This window comes from Pipra filicauda, unplaced genomic scaffold (assembly GCF_003945595.2).
Source record: "Pipra filicauda isolate LSUMZ 115617 unplaced genomic scaffold, ASM394559v2 scaffold18_size4552066_pilon, whole genome shotgun sequence".
In the NCBI taxonomy this organism is placed as follows: domain Eukaryota; kingdom Metazoa; phylum Chordata; class Aves; order Passeriformes; family Pipridae; genus Pipra; species Pipra filicauda.
The window spans coordinates 4,278,922-4,301,390 of NW_024104298.1; the positions used below are offsets into that span (position 1 = coordinate 4,278,922).

The 22,469-nt window shown below is 41.7% G+C and overlaps 1 protein-coding gene across 9 annotated transcripts; it reads left to right on the top strand.

The window, feature by feature from the left end:
* Window positions 1-1,456: 1,456 nt before the first annotated feature.
* On the top strand, window positions 1,457-18,973 carry U2AF1 (U2 small nuclear RNA auxiliary factor 1). 9 transcript variants are annotated; one of them, XM_027741906.2, is made up of 10 exons: window positions 1,459-1,547; window positions 4,041-4,128; window positions 4,340-4,396; window positions 6,847-6,913; window positions 7,720-7,786; window positions 11,120-11,169; window positions 11,785-11,883; window positions 13,013-13,146; window positions 13,471-13,563; window positions 15,952-18,973. In XM_027741906.2, exons 6-10 carry the CDS (start codon window positions 11,140-11,142, stop codon window positions 16,088-16,090), a joined length of 495 nt encoding a protein of 164 aa, XP_027597707.1. In that variant the 5' UTR covers window positions 1,459-1,547; window positions 4,041-4,128; window positions 4,340-4,396; window positions 6,847-6,913; window positions 7,720-7,786; window positions 11,120-11,139; the 3' UTR covers window positions 16,091-18,973. The 9 variants fall into 9 exon arrangements, with proteins under 9 accessions (XP_027597705.1, XP_027597707.1, XP_027597703.1 ...); XM_027741908.2 differs by lacking the exon at window positions 7,720-7,786 and having other exon boundaries at window positions 1,476-1,547; XM_027741905.2 differs by lacking the exon at window positions 4,340-4,396 and having other exon boundaries at window positions 1,488-1,547.
* The last annotated feature ends 3,496 nt before the right edge of the window (window positions 18,974-22,469 follow it).

A 22,469-nucleotide genomic window follows, 5' to 3' on the forward strand; every position in this document is an offset into this window, starting at 1 on the left:
CTTCTTTCCCTCAGCAATATACCAAAAAAAGAGAAATCTAAAGTGAATTGGGTCTTCACAGGATAAGGTCTGAGAACCCAGTGTACTTCAAATATTCAAAAGATATTTTAATTCCTAAGGAAAAGTATATTTTGATTTCTCGGGAAAAATATATTTTGACATATTTTACCTGAAGGCTTTGACAAAAACACTAAAGCAAAAATCAGCGCAAGTTTGTTGGAAGTAGCAGGGAGGAGGTGAGTGAACCTTGCATCCCAAAAGAGAACGTACAGAAATAGCATGGAAGGACATAGAGCAGTGCCCAGAGGACTGTCCCTGTCCTGTGACAGGACACAGCATCCTTGAATCAGCTCAATCCAAACGAGGAATTACAGGAGGTGTAAGGCTGGATGCACCTTGGAGCAGCCTGGGCTAGTGGAAGGTGTCCCTGCCCACAGCAGGGGGTTGGAACCAGATGATCTTTAATGTCCCTTCCAACATAAACCATCCTGTGATTCTATGAATATTCCTGTGGACTTCAAATGGGGTTGTGGCACTACAAAGCATATTGGGTAATGCTTCACGGAATTCCAAAATATCTAAGGGATGAATTTTACTCGTAGCGCACTGAGCTCTCAGTCTTGAGCAAAGCAAGTAAGTTTCTTCCATGACGTGATTTTAAAACTGGAGCACCATCCCTGTTGCAAGTAGGAATCTGTTCCTACCGTCCACAAAAAAAAAAAAAAAAAAGATCAGAAAGAGTTTGGTCCTACCCTGCACTAAAAATATCATAAAGAATTAGGTCCTACCTTGCACAAAAAAATGATCAGAAAGAGTCTGATCCTACCCTGCACAAAAAAATTATCAGACAGAATTTGGTCCTACCCTCCACAAAAAAACAATCAGAAAGAATTTGGTCATACCCTGAACAAAAAGTTATCAGAGAGAATTAGGTCCTACCCTGAACAAAAACAAACAAACAAACAAACAAACAAACAATCAAAGAATTTGATTTTAACTTCCACCAAAAAAAAAAAAAATTATCAGAAAGAATTTGGTCCTACCCTCCACAAAAAATATTATCAGAAAAAGTTTGGTCCTACCCTGCACAAAAATTATCAGACAGAATGTGGTCCTACCTTGCACAAAAAAATGATGAGAAAGAATGTCGTCCTACCCTGCACTCTAGTTTTATCGAAAGTTTTACTTTGCAGCTTTATCCAACTTTTTTTACATAAACCCCTTCGGGGTTTTTTATTTAAACCCCTTCAAAGTGCACCTTCCCCCTCCTTGGAGCAGATCCCTTTATTCCATCATTGTCACGACCCCCAGGACAACCCCGTCCCCTCAGCGCCCCCGGCGGGGGCGGGACTCGAACCCTCAACCTTCCGAGTCCGTCCCCGCCACCGCCCCTGCGCGCGCCCCGCCTCCCCCTCCCCTCAGAGCGGCGTTTCCGGCGCGGCCGCTGTGACGCGGCGGCGGCGCCGGGGCGGTGCGGCGGGCGGGCAGGGCGGGCGGTGGGAGATGGCGGAGTACCTGGCCTCCATCTTCGGCACCGAGAAGGACAAGTGAGTGGCCCCCATCCCCTCCTCCCCCGCGGCTCCGGTGCCCCCCCCTTGCCCCGCGGGGTGGGGAGGGAGCCGGAGGGGGAGGCCGGAGGCCCGTAGCGGGTTGCGCGGGAACGCGCGGCCTTGTTCGGATCGCGGCGGTCTCAAGCCCTTGCCTTCCCTTCCCCCCCGCCCCCCCCCCCACTTTTCCCTGCGGGGGGAACGTTCCCCGGCCCCTTTCGCTCACTCCCGGCCTCAGCGGCACCGCCAGGGCTGGGTTCCCCCGCCATTCCCAATCCCGCTGGAACGCGGCGGGAAGAGGGAAGCGAGAGGCGGCCGCGCTCCCCACCCCCTTTTTCCCTTCCCCCCTCCCCCCCCCCCCGCTCGCGCCTCCCTCAGGCTCTCCCCCCCCCTCCCCCCCCCCCCCCCCCCCCCCCCACTCAGGAACGCGCGTGCGCGCGGCGCGCGCCACCCGGGCGTGGGGAAGGGAAGGGGGGGCGCGCGCGCGGGCCCCGCGCGTTCCCGCGCGCGCGCGCCCGCCGCCCCCGCCCGCGCTCTTCGCCCACATCCCCCCCCCCCCCCCAAAAAAAAAAAAACTCCCCCTCCCCTCCTTTCCCAGCCCCCCTTCCCGGGCCGGGGCCGTTCTCGGGGACCTTCCCTTCTTCCTCTTCCTCCTCCCCTCCCCCGGCCGCCATGCGGGTGTGCCCGCGCCTCGTGGTGCGGTACCGCCCTCCCCCGTCCTTCCCTCCACCGTCCTCCCCCCGCGGCTGCGCCTTCCTGCCGGGCCCGCTGGGTGCCGGAGCTTCCCGCCGCCTCTTGCCAGAAGGCGCCTCCTCCTCCTCCTGTTCCCCTTTTGTTCGTGTCCCTGCGCCTCGCAGCAGCCCGAGAGCTCCCGCTCTGCTGCAAGGACAGCGACTGGTTATTTCTCCCCCCTCCCCAGGGTGCGGAGGATTTCCCCGACTGCTGCATCCTGATCCTACAGGCTTCTGCCTGCAGCCTTCCACGCGTCCGGGAACGCCTCTAGTTTCTCTGGTTGTTGGAAGCACACACACAAAACCCTCCTAACGAAAATTTGGTCACCACCGGCCTGACCAAACCGGCGTGTTTTTCCACTCGTAAAAATGAAAAGGGGGCGTCGATGTGCTGCTGGACTAAATTACTCTTGTCAGCCCCTGGCCATGGGGCTTCTGCTCTGCTCTGTAGTGCTGCCATTCCGGGAAAGCAGATCGGCAGCCTCTCTTGAGCTCTGTTACTGTAGCGTCCTTTCTCACAAAGGAGATACATATGAATATAATGCAGTACAGTTCCACAGTATTAATCAGGCACGAAATTCCTGTGCAGCTCTTATTTTCTGTTTAGAAAAAGCAAACGGAACCTTCCAGAAGGTGCTGAAGTTGGAAGCACTATTGGAAATTTTATAGTTAGGTATTTCTTTTTATTTCAGGTTAGAGTTCAGAAAAGACAGTAAGTATATCATAATGCTAAGTGTTTGTTTTCAAAAACATAATGAAGAGTAAGCATGTTGTAAATTTACAGTAGAATGTTTTGCTAGAGATCAGATATGCTTTAGTACTTAAATAATTCTCCCCTCGTTGAGTTGATGTTGGTTACACAGGAGTGTGGAAATAATTAGTGTTAACTACGGGAATGATAATCTTTCTTCCAGGAGAGTTCTAATATTTCACTTACCCATATATAGCCCACAGTAGCTTTCTTGCTCTTCAGAATTTTGCATTTCCCTGTCAAGGTAACTTAAACTCCTTATGGTTTTCTTTCATCATTCCGTGTGAGTTACACCTTTTTGTGAGACTTTTACTGGCATTTCTAAACCAGCATTGTTTTGAAGGTGCCATGAAATGGATCATTCAGGGAAAGCTTGTGGTTTAAAAAAAAAAAGCTTACTCTTAAAATTATTGACTATATTCATGGAAATGGCTTCATTAAATGAATTTATTTTGCTTCTTTGTATTCTCTCTCTAACAGGATTTTTCTCTTCCCTGACTTTATTTCCAGTACTGTGTTGGCAGTAGCTTGAATTACCCTTAGAGTATAACTTTAAACAGGTGGTTTATAAAACATGAGAGAGGTGCAACTGTGTCAGCTCTAAAGCAGGTTTTATTGCCTGGAGCAGGGGCTGCATGAACTCAGACACAGAGCTCGTGTAGTGTAAATTTTCAGACCGTTTTTCACGTCACTTCCTGTCCCAGCACCCACTGAAACTGGTGTAGAGACAAGGATGGAGAACCAGAAGGGTAAAACAGTGATCACTTGTGTGTGGTGGATCATGAAACCACTCAGGGTGAAATCAGTCAGATTCTGCCTGTAAGTCAGGGGGAAAAGGAGTGAGTGTGGACAGGTTTGCTGTAAAATACTTCCCTGTGCAGTTTTGGTGTGGATTTCCTTTCTGTGTTACTTCTCCACATCAAGATAAAGACATTTAGGGCATATGCTTTTTTGCATATTAATGTTTTCTATTCCAGTATGTAACTACTTTATTCTTTTTTTCCCTTGCAGAGTCAACTGTTCATTTTATTTCAAAATTGGAGCTTGTCGCCATGGAGACAGATGTTCTCGATTGCACAACAAACCAACATTTAGCCAGGTTTGTTTCCCTTTTGTTTCCTCTTTCTCATGGAAGTATATTCTGGCTTCTTTAAAATGTAAATTCTTAGATAAGAGTGAATAATTAGCGAGCTCCAGATTAACTAGTTCACTTTTGGCCCCAGTTTATCTGGGTCTTTGCTTTTTTGGGGGTATTCCATTTACTTCTCCCAGCATTTCTAATTATCTCCTGTCACCCTTAATGGCTGCAGGAAGCGATGCTGTTGTAAGCTTGCCTGTAGTAGAGACCAACCAGTGCTAACTTTCAGGTGAGTGTGCCTTCTCAGTGGTGTTCAGGCACTTAAACCATCCCAGATTTTTTAAAGCACAGACAATGGCAGCAAGTTCCACCTGTCCCAAAGATGAGAACTTTAGTCTTTCATGCATATAATAGAAGTAAACTAATTGATGAATAGAAGTCACTCATCTGTCATTACATTTGCTCTCTGACCCAGGCTCTTAAGTTTCAAGAGTGACTTGCATACTTCCTTTGAATGTTGTAAAAATGGGTTATTAAAAAAACAACTTGCCTGGTTGCTGAGGGTGAATTATCACTTGACATGACAGATTATTGTATCTTTGGCTAAGTGAATATTGTTAGAGACATTATGTGTGACTGCATATCTGCCAGAAATAAAAATAAATTTTAAAAAGTGCAGTGAGTGACAAAGATTTTATTACTGTGAGCTCTATAGTTTTCACAAATTACATTCTTGGAGAACTTTGTTTTTCCTCTGTCTATCACTGCTGATTGTCAAGGTACACAGATAAATAGATTTCTTTGGGAATATTGCACTTGAGAAGTAGTGCCTTTGAAAGTTCTCGCCTTATCAGCAGTCTACAAAGATAAAGTTTACATGAGAATAGATCTTCTGCAAGTTCATCTCATCTGCCTTGGAGCAGAATTGGTGAGAATGGTGGGCTGATGTTGGTTTGGGGAGAAATTAGGAAGGCAAGTACTATCCATGTGACAAGTTCAGAGCTGTGGTGCTCCTCAGGTTAAACTGTGAGTGGGCAGGGGGGAATGTCAAGGTTGCTTATCCATGGGGGCTGCTGCTGGTACTTCAGCTACAAAAATACTTCCCTACTTCTGGGAATTTAATGATTTTTAATGCAAATATTTTATTTCAAAAATAATACTGTCCATTTTCAAAACTATTCCGTGTTGCTGACCTACATGGAGCACCTGCTGAAATCTGATTGGTTATATAGAGACCTGAATTTAGGTCACTGGCTACTAGAATATATTTCTAAATCAGACAAGTAGTTGCCTTTTAAGTTAAAAAAAAACACCAAAAACCTAACACAAAGCCCCCACCACCCCTAAATCCTTTTTTAACAATAAAACTTTGCAAGTACAGCTTCCTGTGTCGGTGCAACTTTAAGCTCTGCTTTAGACTCTGTTTAGCAGTGCCAGCTGAAGCGGGTCAGGCATGTCCCATTCATCTGGGGGTGTCTGGGACTGCACAGCACCGTACCTGGCACTGTGCAGGGCTCACCACAGAAATCTTTATTTGTGTGCAGGTGGTTAATCAGCTGTGATAGAAAACAGAAGAACAGAGACTTCACTAATGGGAAGTTTTCAGCCCAACATTTTTACCTTGTGCAGCTCTTGCTGGTGCAGCTACTTTACAGAAGAGCTGTGTTAGGAAAGGTCATGCTATCCAGGGTGATCAAATTACCCCCAGTCAGCAGGAACACCAGAACTAGATGCATGTTTCTGGCGGTCTCCAATTGTAGGCTAAATCATGGGTAGTTTAAACCTGGGCCATGGAAGCACAAAGCTTTGGTTGGTATGACTGTACCCATTAGAAAATGTGTGTGATTTTAAATGTGATCTTTTTTTTCAATGTGTTAAATGGGCAGCATGTGTAGGTGTGGCATTGCTGGTCCTGTGACTCCTTTAAGCTCTGAATTCTTATTGTGACTAATAATAATGTGTAAGCTAAAATTACTTGGGGATTGCCATTCATACTGACTAACATTGAGCTTGTATTTTAAGTAATCAAATTTCAATTTTTGAGCTGCTTACAGTGATATGGACGTTTGGAATTTTTTTGTAATATTAGTTTACTAACTTAAACATGGTTTGTTTTTTCAGACAACTTGATTTTAAGAAGAACGGTACAAATGTAAGGTTTCAAGTCTGCCTGGGCTAATTCTTCAAGTAAAAAGCAGAAGGGCTAAAAGGATATTGTCCTTATTTGAAGGATCGGAAACATGTGAACCTATGATGCTATTATATTATTTAAACAGAAATTCCACCAAGAAATTCCTGACGCACAAAACGAGACGTAGCTGTTGCCTAAAGGCCTTACTGTCTGGTGTAGCACTTTGGAGACTGTGGCATTATGTATTACCTGCTGTGCACATAACACTACTTTTTCCCCCCCTAGACTCGGCAGTAGTGAATCTGGTCTCGAGGGCTTAGGCATCTCCAGAACACCTCGTGTGACGTTTTAGGTTACTGTGCCTCACACCTCCCATTTTGAGGATAGCTGTTGAGACAAACGCAGCTCTTTCTTGGTGGTTAATTAAAGCTGTTTTCATAATATGATGGTCTGGATGCAATTTTGGAAGCTACTCTGCAAATACAAAAGGAAGTCTTTAAGGATAAAATATGACTTTTAGCTGTTTGCAAACAAGTTGTCTCTTTGCAATTGTCTATTATATGCACAGCAGCCAGTAGAATTCCCCTTTTTATTTTTTTTCCCCGCAGACCATCTTGATTCAAAACATCTATCGTAACCCCCAAAACAGTGCACAGACGGCTGACGGCTCACACTGTAAGTCCCACAGTTGGAGAAATTTTTTTAAAGAATGGTGTTAAAGAGCCCACTCCTAATTATGAGAAAATAATGTTGGCTCCTGAGCTGCTGACATAAAGCTGTTGCAAACAGGACAAGTGATGGAACTCTTCTTGCGCACAGATCAAGAATTTGGGGAACGTGTGCGATTCCAAGCGCATAAGTGGCTGCATAAATTGGACTTGATGCAGGTTCCCTTTTGTGTTCCAAAGTGAAGCTTGATTTCTCAGTAACACTGCATTCTTTTTAAAGGGTTAAACTGCAGACATTTCTCAAATTCTTGATTTAACAACAACAACAAAAAAAAAAAATTAGGCATATATGTGATGTACGGTAAGTTTCCCAGAACTGGGTTTTCTTTCATCTTAACTTTTTTAGGTAACTTTTTTAGGAAAATGGAGATTTCATGTTATGCTGTAATTATTGTATTGCTTCCTTTCCTGCTAAGAAACCGTTCAGTAAAACCAAATTCGAATTACTATGCTTGTAATGTAAATGGTGCATGGATGCCACCTATTACAGAGCTGTCTGAATTCATGCAAAACCCCTCTGTAGTAATATTGGTGAATGGAATAAAATACAATAATGGAGTGTCATGAGATCTCTATTACTTTACAGTGTTAGGTTGATTTAGAAAGGTCACCAGCTAAGTGAAAGTTCTCCTTCTTGGGAGAGAATAACCACCTCTCTTTCAGCACAGACTCGGCCAAAGCGACCCTAAAGGAAACCAGTTTCTTGTTAAAATTATTTTCCATAATATAAAGTTGTTGCGTTTTGTATTTCAGACCATTGCCCTCTTGAACATTTACCGTAACCCTCAAAACTCTTCCCAGTCTGCTGACGGTTTGCGCTGTAAGTTCATACAAGTTCCTTCACTGGTTCCCTGGGCTTGATTGTCAGAGCTCAGTGTCGACTTAAGCTGGTCTGCCATTTTAGTTTAACAGATCAAACTGACCACGTTTCGTTAAATGTGTTCAAAACAAACACAAAAAAAAACCGAGGAAAAAAAAACCCCAAACTTTTTTTTGTCCCACTCACCTTCCTCCCTACTCCCAAAACTGTGAGGGGAATCTGAATACCAACTACTAAATCAAAAAGGGTTCAAATTGTACTTCCCCAGTGAAGCAGTCTTGGTTGCACTGCTGTCTTCCTGTCTGTCACCTTTCTCCCTGCCAGTTGCCTGCATCCTAGGAATGGTTTTCTGTATGTTTTGTGCTCTCCATTAAGTTCCACTGTCTAAAGAGCAGGACAATGACACATTGACTTCGTCCAGAACAAATTTCCTGCTCTGTAAACATTAAGAAAACTTGAATTTGAAACTTCTCAGACTGCATGCAGAAATTTGTCCCAGGTTAATGCAACTTCCATTTAGGGAGTGCACTTGGGAAGGAATATACCATGACTGACAAACGCTTCCCTTCTGGCAGCTGTCCTTTTTGGATGGGTGCGTGCTTAAAATTCCTCCCATGCTTTGAAAATTCAAATTCCAAAGCCAAGTGGCGTGTTTACCTAAGAAAATATATTTTTAAAAGTACTTTTGAGGAGGGGAAGGCATTTGGGTATGGTCATGAAGTAATTTAATGACTCCTCCTCAGATAAAAATGGGCATAAAAGCAAACGCACCTCCTGTGAGACTGGCAGCAGTTAATGACCAGGACTGATCAGCGATTACCGATATATCAGTGTAACTGAATCATCAGTATTAGAATAAAATTTAAAAAAAAAAAGTTTTAGGACCAAAAAAGGGTCGGTGTTCTTTTCTAACTAATATTTCTTGTTGAAGTGAGTATTGACTGTGTGGTAATAAAGCTTTGTTTGGCTATTCCTTTTTTTTTTTTGACTGTTGGATTATAGACTAGTTCAGATTAGTTACCAGCATTTGATTAGAAGTACCTTGTGAAATCAGCCACTAACTTAAAAGTCAACACTGCCTCTCTTGCTTCTAAAAGTAATAATGGCTCAATTAAGTGATTTGAGTTTTTGTCACACTAGACATGCTGTATAATTTTGTCTAGATGCTTAAACAGTTCTATTGGTTTGTAGGCTTTCTTGTTGCAGATGCTTAGTAGTTAATGCTGTTTCAGTAGACCACAAAATTTCCAGTTGGGTATTTCCACGCTCTCCCTAAACTCTCAATGCGCTGGTAACTAATTTGCACAGAGTGACAGCAGTGTGGTCTGTGGAGCTGTTTAGATTTACAGCTGCAAGAGTCTTGAACAGATTCTCCAGTGTTGCAAATGCTGGTATCCAACTCTAGTTTGTCGTGACAAGCGAGTAGCTGTGTACCAGAGCCTCACTGTACCTCCTGGGGTAGAGCTGGAGCTCTGCAAGCAGTAGGTTTGCTGGAACTCCTGGCTCCTTGTTACTTTGGTATTTGTCCCTATTTAAGTACTGCATGTATTTTCAATGGATAACTTGGGTAGCTATTTAATGCTTTGTCGTTGTTGCTTAACTGTCTTCCTTTCTATTGCCGTCGTAGAGGATTAACCTTAGTTTTGAACAGCAGTAGTTTTCCTGAGTATTTTAATTAGTAAATGGGGCTTCTCAAGGTTCAGATACCAGTAGCCCTGGAATAATATGGATGTTTGTAAAGCCTGTGCATATGTATGCTTCCCACTTTAGAAGGACATTGAATAGTCATTAATTAACTGTTGCTTATGATCTCCTAATTTGACAATGAAATCTCCTTAAAAGTTTTTGGCACTTGTCCATCTGGTAACAAGTCGTTATTCCCAATGTGGCTCACAGAGCCCCTGTCTGATACCTTTAAAAACAACAACAACAAGAACAAAAAAATCCTTAGGTATTAGTAAGCTGTTATCAGTGGTGTTGGCAGAACCTTGAGAATATAGTTAAGTATTAAACTGCCTAGAAATACTGGTTTAATGTTTGATATTCCTTAATTTGCAGTATAACCATGAGGAAGGAGAAATTTCTTAAAAGCAAATAACGTTTCAAATGCAGAGATATTGTTAGCCTAAACTATAAACCAAATGCTCCTTAGCCTCTTCTGGAGGTGAGCTGGGTGGAAGAACAGGACGTGCAGTTCCAGAGAATGTGACTGGTTAATATTAGAGCCTTTGAAGAAAAATGTAAACTTTGTCCAAGTGGTAATAATAGCCAAAAATGACTGAGCCCAAAGCATCTATTTTTTTCATAGCAGCCTGAAAGTGAATAAACTTTGCTTTATTGGCTCAGATTTTTGTCTTTCACGTTCTGTGAACTAAAGAGCAATGTTTCTAATTTAAACACCAGCATATTTTTCTAGCATAAAATGCAGGGTTTGTTTTAAAACTGCTCTGCTTGATCTTAATAAGCCACTTAACTGCTGAAGAGCTAATACATTAATGTATACAGCTTGTTTAAACTGCTGTAGACTGGAAGAAATAAATGAAATACATTTTTATACTTTTAATACTTTGAAAAATAAGCCAAACGTACATTGGTTTTTATAGCAGCAGGCAAGCAGCACTCATTTGTAAAGTCCAGCTTGGAGCATGAAAATAATCTAACCTGAATATGTGGCTGGCTTGTCTTGCACTAAAAGATGTTCTGCAGGACTACAGAAAAGCTTAAATTATATTCAAAATTAAAATAGAAAATTGTTCTCTCTTGCAAAGCATTATGGTACCCTGCTTCAAGGGCACTGAGAAAAGTATGTCATTTCAATAACTATTTTGAGCAAATTTAAAAAAAAATAATTCTGGGCTATGTTACATTGTGAACTCAAATTCTAGTGGATATGCTGGAGAGGTGGACATAAAATTCTGCCTTTAGGAAGAGGAACACTAAACTGTAATAATACTTAAAATATGGACATGTAACAAAGCACTTGCCTTCTGTTTAGGTAAAATTGTTAGTAGACAGAGAGTGGGACTGTACATTAAATTTAAAGTGATACTTCAAAGGAATTCCTTTCCCCTTCCTTTGAATTTGTGGCATACAAGCTTGGCTCTGATTAAAACTTGCTTTGATTTGATCATATCAATGTAATGTTTTGACAGATACTTTGGGGACTCAAAGCTCTTCACACATCCTTATTTTTTAATATTCCTATTAGTTAGCTCCATGCTATATGGTGTCTCTTATGCTCCAGACGGCCTTCTAGATTGTTTTGTAGTATGATCAAAATCTCTTCTTCCTTATTGGCAGGCTCTAATCACTATGACTCTTTGACTTTTGCAGGTGCTGTGAGCGATGTTGAGATGCAGGAACATTATGATGAATTCTTTGAGGTATGTGAAAATGCATTAAAGTGTTAGTGGACCTGTCACTGCAAACAAGTGAAATGGATGTAGTGCATAGCACAGGGAGGTGGATTCAGACAAAAGCACTTATTTCCTCAGGTGTTCATATAAAACTGACAGCTTCATTTATTTAGCAGTGCTAAATATTTCCTGGTATAACCTTTGGTTAGTTTGGCTTTAACTTTGCTGTTTGAAATAGAATTTAATCAAAATCAGCAGCTTAAGCGATGTAGCATTTCGATTCTGTAATCTGCTTCCTTTCTATGAATTCAAAATATACTTAATTATTTTTACAGAAAGAAAGTGAAACTATAGCATCAAGGTTTATGTGTTGTGTTTTCAGTGCATCTTCTGTGTTGTGTAAATGCTGCTTGCATAATGTTTTCCATAGGTTTTTATTGTATCTTGTTAGTGCTGTACCTACAGATGGACACGGTACAGGCCAAGCAAGTACTAACTTTAAAATCAGAAATGTAAAAAAACACGGTGATTTCGCTTTTTTCCCCCTAGGGAAAGTTGTCTTTCATACCTACAGCTAAATACAGCATTTCTGTACTTAGAACTAACGTGCTGCAAACTTGTAATGGGTTTCTCTGTGCTTAGGAGGTCTTCACAGAAATGGAGGAGAAATACGGTGAAGTTGAGGAGATGAACGTGTGCGATAACCTTGGAGATCATCTAGTTGGAAATGTATACGTAAAGGTAGGATAAAGAGGCATCTTTATGTAATTGCTGGGGGTGGGGTTTGTTCATTTATAATTTTAAAAGCTGCTGTATGCTTTAGATTTTAGAAGCTCTCCAACGTCGTGATTTAAAGTAGAGTTAAAATGTGAAAGGAATCTGAAAGAAATTTTAATAAATTACGAGAAAGTTTCTTGATAGTCAAAATCTGTAATTTCAGAAAGATTAACACTTGTTTTTTTAGCACAGTTATCAACACTGTACTGCTGGACTATTTAGTTTGACAGGATTAATTTGGGATCTGTCTTGCCATCATGCTGCCCTTTAAGCACTTCATTATGAAAGGTTTATTTGCAACAGGTGCATTTATTTATTAACTTCCAGTTGAACACAGTATCCTGTAATCCTGTAATATTTGGCACTAGCTGCATGGTTTAAGGTGCAAACTGGAGCACTCGGGTTTAGCTTTTAAAAGTCGTTGGTATCTCTTGAATAACCAGTACAAAATTGTCACCTGCAGGAATTTTATTGTGTGTGCACAGTGTTGGGGAGGTGTGACAGAGTCTGTTTGAATATTTGGACTGTGCATTCCCTTAACTAGAAAGTATTTTCAGACCTGTGTTGGTCATAATCAGAACCAAAAGTTGTTTTTAAAGATTTGAAAGTGGTTAGCTGTGAAAAGGTGTTTCAAATGTTTTACATTCATCATAAAACAGGATCAGATTTTTGTAAGTTCTGATTTAAATGAATGAGAGCTCCAGTTCTCCTACAGATCTCTCTTAAATGTTTGAAGAAATCCATTACATCAGGAGTGTTGGTGTTCCAGAAAGTACTTCTAAGCATTCTCTTGGTTTAAAGCTGTACTAAGAAAGCACAGTAGCTTTTATTGACTTTTTCACTTGAAAGACCAAAGAGAACATAATTAAGAGGAAAATCAATGTTTTGATTAGCTCTGAGTCCCAGTTAATAAAGAACTGACATATTTGCCCTTGATTTGATGGACTGTCCCAGGAACTCTGAAGTAGCTGCTAGTTCCATGACTGGTCCTGAGCCTCAGATACCGCACAACTGATTGGATGGGAATCTTCAAATCTTCAATCTGCTTCTGTTACTTCTCTGTAGAGTGAGAAAATGTTACTTTTGCTTTTAGTTTCGCCGTGAAGAAGATGCAGAAAAGGCTGTGATTGACCTGAACAATCGCTGGTTCAATGGGCAGCCCATCCATGCCGAGCTCTCGCCTGTGACTGACTTCAGAGAGGCCTGTTGCCGTCAATATGAAATGGGGTAAAACACTAACTTCCTCTGGCCTTGGCAGCGTCTGAGAAATGTTTGCACAGGCAGGGAGGTTGCTTGGGTGTGGTTTTTATGTGTAGCTGAGTGTAGGAAGAAAACCACTTCAGGTAACTGCAATGTGGAGGACCTGTGGTGAAACGTGTGACTTTTGCCAACTTTTTGGGTTTTTGACCTAGGAGTGAGTCACTGTCAGTAAACGGTGGTTGTAATGTACTGGGTTTAATGTTAGAGGTGATTAACTTTTGGGTGCCTAAAAGTCCAAACAGGTAGTGTAGAGCTGGGAATTCTAACTGTGCCTCTTGAATTGTGTTTCAGAGAGTGTACACGAGGAGGTTTCTGCAACTTCATGCATTTGAAGCCCATCTCTCGAGAGTTAAGACGTGAGTTGTACGGGCGTCGTCGTAAAAAGTGAGTTTCGTTTTAAACACCATTAAAATGAGTAAATTAATGATCAGTTGCTGAAAAATCTGAAGGCAGGTCTTTAAACTTCATGTTCTTGTTTTTTCTAATGCACTTCTGGTGCATGCCAATGGAAGGGCATCAAGTAAAGCTGGCAAGTGGTTTAGAACAAAGGTGAAGGTCCCTAAATAAAAGGTTATGGTGCTTCTTGCTCTGCAGTGCTGTGGGTGCTCAAGGTTGGTGTGGCTTCAGGAGAAGGCAGGGTTAAAGGAGAGGAAAATTCACTGAGTTTACTGAATATATAGGCCCTGTCTGTGGCTCAGATCTGCAAACTGTACAGAAGGACATTATTTGGGAAAAATTACTTTATGCCTCTTACGTTTTATTCTCTTCTAGATGTGTTTGCTCATGGCCTCTGTCAGACACAGGCTGCTTTGCTAATGGGCATTTTGGCAGCATCAGATTGGCCTCTTTCAGCATTTTGTGCAGTCAAGCATATCTATAGATTATACTCAGGACCCAACCTTGTTTGCTTTTAACTGTTAATGGCAAATTTTCTAGCCTGTATTCATTTCTTACTGTTAGTAACAGGCAGTCACTGTATTGAGCTCACTGTTTATTAATACCAGCCTCACAGTGTGACCCTTCTTGATAGGAATTCTCAGTAGGAAAAAAGAATAGTAATTTTGTTTAATGGTAAAAAAATGTGAGAAATACATTCTGTTATATTACTCATTTAGTGAGGTACCTTGTAGGAAGGCTTATACCTCTTGGTGTTACAATGATGGTTCATTTGCAGCTGGATTCAATCTGCTTGCATTTAGGACCTTGCTTTTTAGTGTAGGCATGGAAAATTGTTGATCTTGCTTTTATACAGAGCACAATTTTGTAGGTTCCTTTCAATGACAGAAGGAGCCTGGGATTGTGGATTTGTTTTTCCTATAAATGTCTCTAATTGGCACTGTCTCAGAATTTGTGAGGATGAATTTAACTTTCAAAACCATGGATTGCGTTGCTTAGCCCACATGTATTTGTGCCTAAATACTTTTCCTAAATCATCCTAATTAATATTAACTTAAATGTAAGTTTTTAAGATGTTTGAATTATTCATGAAAAAGACAAAACATGCTTTTTGTATTTGCCTCAGTTACAAATCCGGATCTCTCAGACTTAGTAATGCTGATTAAAAGATACCACCTTTTTTTGCAAGAAAATTGTGTGTTGGGCTCTGGAATATGATTGTTTTATCCATAGCCCAATTTCAGTATGTGCTAAAACAAATAAAATACTGAATCCTCCATCCAGTTTTGTCTTTATTGGCCCTATTTGAAGTTAGCTAAAGCTAAAGCTGTCACAGGTTAGCAGTAAGGCTTGGTATAAAAGATACCAGTTCTTGTGTCAGTGGGGTTTCACAGGTAGGTTGTATAAACTAGACTGTCCTGAAAGTAGTTCTGCACAGAGTGAAGTGTGTCAGAAGGTTTTTGAGTAGGAAAAAGAAGGGTAAACCAGAACTTTTGAATAAAAGGCGAATTTAGTAATTTGGGCCAGCTGAGTGGTGTGCAAGAGTTAAGTATTTGTCTTTGTCATAGTAAAACTTGTCACCACACATAATCCCACCCCAAAACATCTCACTATGAAACAATATTCTGCAAACTGAAGACTTTTAGCATTTGTTTCCTTGAGTTTTTTTCAGTTTTGCTGTAATTTCTACATGTATTTAGAACTGCACTGTTAACTTGTTTTATGCAATTAATTTTTCTGAAATGCTTAAAACCATTGACAAGTGCCATATACGCTGTAAATTCACAGCAGCTCTGTTAGCAGGATGGAGTGGATGGGTTTAGCTTTGTTCCTGAATTTTTCATCTGCCTCAGAGGCAGGGAAGGTGATTTGCCAGTGCTGATGGCTTGGGGGGAAGGGCATGATGTAGATAAAAAAAGAGGGGGGAACAACCACAGAGAACTGAGTTCTAATTGCTAATTAATGCAATTGATTTAATATGAGTGGACTTACAAGCAGCTTTAGGCTTTTTGGCATTGAGAGCTGTTCCTATCTGCCAAAGCAGGTGTCCCTTTCTCCTGCTTCTTTAATTAACAGCTGTGTAACAGTGCCTTTGATTCCTCTCCCTGCCTTTCCTTAAGGTTTGCAGATCCACTCTAACAGGTGACTGCAGGGAACAGTCCATTCTTGTTCCAGTGTGTGTTGACTCCCTGGTATTCTAAGTTTGCGCAGTTTGTAAACACGCGGTTTCGCGTCCCGAGTGCCAATTAACCAACCCTTCTAATGACACGCTGCCTTTCTTCTCCCTCGTTACTCACACCCTTAATTAAGTGTGGTACTGCAAGTAAACTGCTGGCTGGGACGAGACAGTAAAATGTTCCGACTTCTTCTCTGCAGGCATCGATCCAGGTCGAGGTCCCGTGAACGCCGGTCTAGATCCAGAGATCGCGGCCGTGGCGGCGGAGGCGGCGGCGGAGGAGGCCGTGAGCGCGACAGGAGGCGGTCAAGAGATCGTGAAAGATCCGGTCGATTCTGAGCCATGCCATTTTTACCGTATGTCTGCTAGAAAGTGTTGTAGTTTGACCAAACAAAGTTCATAATGACATTTTTTTTAAAAGATGGGCTTCTGAATAAAAAAAATTTGTAGTGATACAGTATTCTTTGTGTAACTTGTTTCTTGTTGGGGGGAGTCTTTTTAACTGTCATTCCTCTATCTTGACAAATACCTGGATTAACTCTGCCTGAGGAAAAGGTGGTAAATGTGTTGGAGGAGCGCCGGTTTTGGTTTGGATTTTTTTTTTTTTTTTTGATTATTTGGGTATAATTTGAACTGTTGATGAAAATGTATGTGTATATAATATAAAATATATTATATACATAGTAAAAATAATATACTGCTTAAGAAACAGTTACTCACAAAGTTTCCCTTTTCTGCTATGCTGTCTGCTTATTTAGGTTAGTTTAGGCACATTTAAGAGGAAGGCTGTGCGAAACGCATTTATTTACTGAGTAGAAACGCTTAGTTACAAAAATGTATGTTTGTTTGTTACCAAAAGTCTGTGCTCTGTCTATCAATGTGACTGTGGCATTTAAAATAAATCCAATTTCTTGGTGTAAAATCTAAAGCCTATTTTCTAAGCACTCCGGAGTAGTTGAGTTGCTACTCCTGGCTGCCTGTTTTCTAAGCACTCTGGAGTAGCTGAGTGGCTGTTCCCAGCTGTGCCAGAGTTCACAGTTCAGGTTTTTATAATTCTTGACTAAATTCCGTGTCTTTGGCTGGAAAGTTGCCTAGCGTAGCGTGGAAAAAAAAAGTAATATTTTTATTGCAATGATTCATAATAGGCAGGTAAGAGTTTAGTGGAAAAAAAACCACCAAAATTCTGCTCCATGCAACATGATACAGAAGTGCTATTGAAGGAAATGCAAGGTCCTAAATACAGGGATCGAATTTAACAGATTGATTTTTTTTTTTTCCTAATCTATGCTCTCTTACCTGTCATTTATTGAAAAGCATTTTGTAAGTGTTCAAGGTCATAGGAAACTAACTGGATGCTAGTGGAAAATAAATCTTTTCTTCCACCTTTACTTGCTTTCTGATAGTCTGGAGTGTGATAAAAGCTAATGGACAGATGTCACTTTCTTCACAAATTCGTATTTCTGTTTCTGAGCTTGAATTGCACAATCACTGAACATCACAGGTTGTGTCTCAAAGCGTTAAAGCTCCAGTGGAAGTGTTGGAACATCTTGAGAGACAGTTTGTACAATGGCTGAGTTGCAGTTTCACCTCGTTCATGTCTGCTGTTATTCAAAGTGTAACATAGCAAGAAGTTCTGGTCAGCAATCATATTTCTGCAAGATATAACTTTATGTGCACAAAGCTGTGTGATACGATACAGTTTTCCAGTGGGGAAAAGAATTTGTTAGAGCTTTATTAGTTCTGAGCCAGATAACTTGCTAAATGATGAATCTGCAACTTGATGATTATTAAATAAAAAAAAAAAAGGAAATAGAAGAGCTATAGATTCATCACATAGAGGCAAAGAGAAGCTGGTTTGTTAATATAAAACCATTTTGCTCACTGGAACTTGGAAAACAAAATAACATTGATAAACAAGCTTTTCTAAATGAATCTGCTTTGCTTCTTACAACTCAATTCTCGCACAGGTTCAGTTTGAATTTATTTTGTTTCCACTGGATGGTTTGGCCAATGACACTGTGGAACTTAAGTTTGCCAGGACCCTTTCTGGAGAAATACCACTCAAGCAGTTGAAGCTTGACATCTCCACGTGTGATGTTTTGTTAAGCCTATAAAGGAAATGATGCTTTCTTTTTACTGTAAGAAATTGAACAGTGCCTGGCATTAAATGGCTGAACTGAAATGTATTTCTCCTAGGCATTAGAAATTTCACATTGATAATTTAGTTCTTGCAGTTTACAGGATATTAATCCTGTTCCATTTTTTTTTTCTTGGCGTGGGATTCAGCATCATTAGTGAGCTAATTTAAATCTGAAACTCCAAAAGGTGAGGATAGTCTTTCTGTTTTGTTTTTCTTCAAACAGTGTCTAATACAATGTGGATACTGTTTAAAAGGTTTAAGATAATTTCTACACAGAGTAATGACACAAACTGATTGCCCTGTAAACAAGTTAGTTTAAAACAATACAGATGCGTTCCTGTAATGGCTTTAATCTGTTTATCTAAATCCTGTTAGTCTGCAGGTATATTTTTGCATGAACAGATAGTGGAAGTTTGATTTCTCTCTTTTCCCCAATACAATTTTACTTAAGAAAGCACTCTTGAATTCCACCAAATGTGTAATTATATGGTCTGATTGCATGGCTGCCCAAAAATTAACAGTGTAACTGGAATACATCAGGATGGGCACTGAAAGCTGTGGATTTTACTGGATATTCTAATGGGTGCCTAGTGACAGCATTCAGCATATAAACTAAGCTCATGACATATCTTGTTAGGTTCACATTTTAAGACTGTACTACCAGCAAAGTTCATAAAATTTGAAATTTAAACTGCTCCAATTTGGTTAAACATTTACATGTGATAGTCCCACAAGTGGAAATTCTACCTCCCCCTTCTCTTGTTGCTCACAATGTCTTTTAAGATTTATTTTTTCCCCTCCTCCCCAAGGTACCTACTTTCCAAATATTTCATTGTTGACTCTTCTGTTGAACAGTGAATCTTAATTTATGGAATTCCTTTACCTCAAATAAGGGACAGCATACAGGATTTTCTGAAGTCTGAGTCAATTAGGTTGAAACTGTTCATCCCAAGTGGCTTCCTCTTCTTTGTATTTGGCTCTTATTCTGTGAAAATGCTGCTTGTCCATGAATATGATGTATGTTGAGACTGTAAAACCAAATGGAGAAAACTTGTTCAAAATAAAGCCTTTTTTTTATAAGAGTCTGACAAAAATTATCCCTTTCCTTTAGATGGGATGCTGCTCTCTAAATGACTGATGAGGACATAGACTACTTTTCCAATTCTTCACTCTTGAGCTATTTTTTGAGCAATTCTTTGTCTTCTGTTCTTTACAGCTGATAAAGCATGTCCTCAACTAAAATAACCCCAACCTCTCCATATTTAGTCGATAAAGTTGAATTCCAAAGAGTGCAGCTTGGGGTTAGGAGTTGGGGTCTTTTTGATTTGAGTTCTTTTAATTGAAAAGGGTTTTGGCTGAGACATCGTGCAAGTTTCTGTTGTGGTGGTCCATAGAAGACAAGAGGGCTTACTTTTGGCAGAAGAAGGTTCATTTTTGACAGAAGCAGCATGTTTAATTGAAGAAATGAGTAATGGAAAAGGGGTCATGGCTTTTAAAGATGATTCCTCCTGGTGTTGCATTGCTTAAGCTGCAAAACTTGGGGTGTTAACGACTGTGTCCAGTGCTGCTCTTGTACAACAGCACCTTACACGGCATCTGCTGTCTTTAATACATTAGAAGTGAAACTGCCTTCATAGCAGTTGTGGGGTGGGTGTGAGTAAATCTTTTGAACTGCACCTGCACTAAAGACTGTGCCTAAAAACAGTCCTGTTCAGGAAAAGTTCCAGCTGAAAAACAGAACCAAGTTAATGTTTCATTTCAGCTGGTAAGGCTGCGACAGAAGAGAATATTTGTAGCTGCCTTTGCCACTTATTGCAAGGCTGGAGCTGAGCTGTGTTACTGGAGAGAACAGTTTTACCCTTGGGGCAAATTAATTGCAATTTAAAATATCAAACTTACGTCCAGATGCCTGTAGATTAAATCAAATTCATGTTGAATTGTGTATCATGTGTATCATGTTGAATTGATACACAAGTATTTCTGAATTCATCCGTTTAGCCAATGTTGCTTTCTTACGAATCACAGAATGGTTTGTGTTGGAAGGGAAGTTAAAGGTGAGTTAGTTCCACCCTCCTGCCATGGGCAGGGACACCTTCCACTAGACCAGGTTGCTCAGAGCCCCATCCAGCCTGGCCCTGGACACTTCCAGGGATGGGAGGTCCATAGCCTTTCTGGGCAACCCGTGTTGCAGCATCACAGTGGTGAGGGTGTCTCCAAATAATTTTTCTTTTTTTTTTCAGTTTTCGTTTTGTTCCATTCACATGTATGGAAAACAGAGCACATCTCCTCAACTACACACACAGTCCTTCCTTGGCAGCGATGTGCTCATCAATTATAAACCTCTAATCCCCTGTCATGTTTTATTTCTTACAAAACTAAAACCTTCAGCAAGAAGAGCCACTGGTGAGAGGGCAGCGCTGTCCCACCCTGCAGTCCTGTGGTACTGCAGCAGCACAGCTGCTTTAGGAGGCCCCTGTTTTCCTGCTGATAGTTACTGCCAGAAATGGTGTTAATTCAATCGATCTCAAGTTTCAACTGTAAATTGGATGTGTGGAATCAGCTGGAATGGTAGAAGCCAACAAAGCAGCCCTGCTGCCAGCAGACCAGCTCCGGTAGCCAGCAGCTTCCTTTCAGCACATGAAAAGCAGGATGGGGGGAAGGGTGTGCTTATCTCTCTTGACTGTTCAGAGGCAAGTGCCGACTCCTCAGTGCTCTGATAAACATCCGGTTCAGTGCTTTTGCATAATTCCAGTTTTGGTGTTTGCTTTTGAACTAGATTGTTTTGACAGGACAGCTGATGAAGTGGTGGGATGGTGGGGGGAGTGGTGGGAGGCAGCAGCTTCATGGGTGAGCTGGAGCCCTGGAGCAGCTCCTGTGTGTGGCTGCCCCTTTGACTCAACCACCTTAACAGCCTTCAGAGCTCTGCAAGCTGTTCCCACGAGGCAGAGAAGATTACTCTGATCCAGGTGTTCCTTTGGGACAAACCCCTGCGTTCCTGACAAAGGCCTGCAGAGCACTGTTTTCCTGAGCACTGTGAGCTCAGGACACCATAGGCCACTTCCAGCTCTCTGTTTCCAAGACTGCACGTGTAGGTGGGTCTGGAGGGAAAAAAAGTAGTTTCTGCTCTGGTTTCAGTGAGCCATGAGACAAAGTGGGGAGAGAAGCAGCAGGGAGCACTGGAGCTGGTGTCCCTGCCTCCTTGTTTTTTGTGAAAAAGCTTTTAGTCTGCCAGGCTTAGGCCTGCTGTGCTTTTGCACAGCACCTGGCTTGATTTCAAGTCTTGCTACCTGTTCAGCTGAATACTGAATCGTGTTTCAGATCCTCCTCACTTTCTTCCTGGAGCCATCTGGGATTCTGGCCAGGCAGAGGGAGGGAACTGCTCCCACTGCAGCCTGTGCACCAGCCTGCCTCCTGGGCCTGGGAGCTGTGGGAAGAGCCAAGGGGAACCACTGCTCCTCCCTTTACCCACCCATTTTCCTTCAGAGCTAATACTGCTCAGGTCTGAGAGAAAGATGGGAGACAACTTCACAAATCAAAGCAGTCCTGCAACTTCCATCATTCCTTCTTTGCTCTCTAGTGAACGAGGAGGATTCTTCCTCTTGTGGTGGAGGAAAAGAAGTCCTGGAGCTGCATGAGGAAGAGATTTGATAAAGGGACTATGAGGCAGGACATGGAGAACTGATTTCTGAACAAAGCACAAGTGGAGAGTGAGCTGCCAGCCTTCCTGCCTGGGGATTGAGTGAAACATTAATTGTTGCACTGCTGGACTAGGGATGGGCAAGGGAAATTCCAAAGACAGGCAAAAATCTGCCCAAGTAATACTCATTAATGTCTGGGCCATTCTTTCCATTCTGCAGGAGTTTGGCTCATTATTTTTTTACCCTTTCATGTGACCATGCTGACCACAACAAAGAGACGTTTAATTGCCCTCCTTGCTCAGCCTCCAAGGAGGGAAGCCTTCGGTCTTTGGGACAACTCTGGGGTTCTCAAACACATGTGTGGTGCCACCTGTAACACCTTACAGAAAAAACATCTTCAGCCAAGGGAATAGTGCAGAGTGAGCAGCAGATTATGTCATCCTTGTAGTACTGGTAGGTGATTTGAGTGAGGTTTCTGACTGTCTCTGTTTCTGTTTTCTCTGAACAACTTCACTTCCTTCAGTCTCTACTCCTGGGCCATGTTTCTCTCTACACTTTGTGCTCCTCGGGCCACATCCTGCATGGGCTGTGTCTTTTTTTGAAATGCAGCATTCCAGATGGGAGACGAGGTACCTCGACAAAGCCTGCCGGTGCCGAGGGTGCCATGTGTCCTGCAGGCTGTATTCCTGTTTGCCTAACCCTGCACGATGTTTGCTTTTTGCACAACAGCAGGGCCTTGTTGACTCTCATTGAGCTTGGCCTGGCACTACAGTCATACCTTCCACTCCACACAATTACTGTCCAGATAGTGGCCACTCAAGACATTTTGCAGTCTGGCCGTAAAATTTTGTATTTGTCCTTATCAGCCAACTTCCTATTTTACTTTCTCATCTCATTTCCAGCCTGTCAAAGATCATTTTGAAGTCTGTTCTCCCAATTG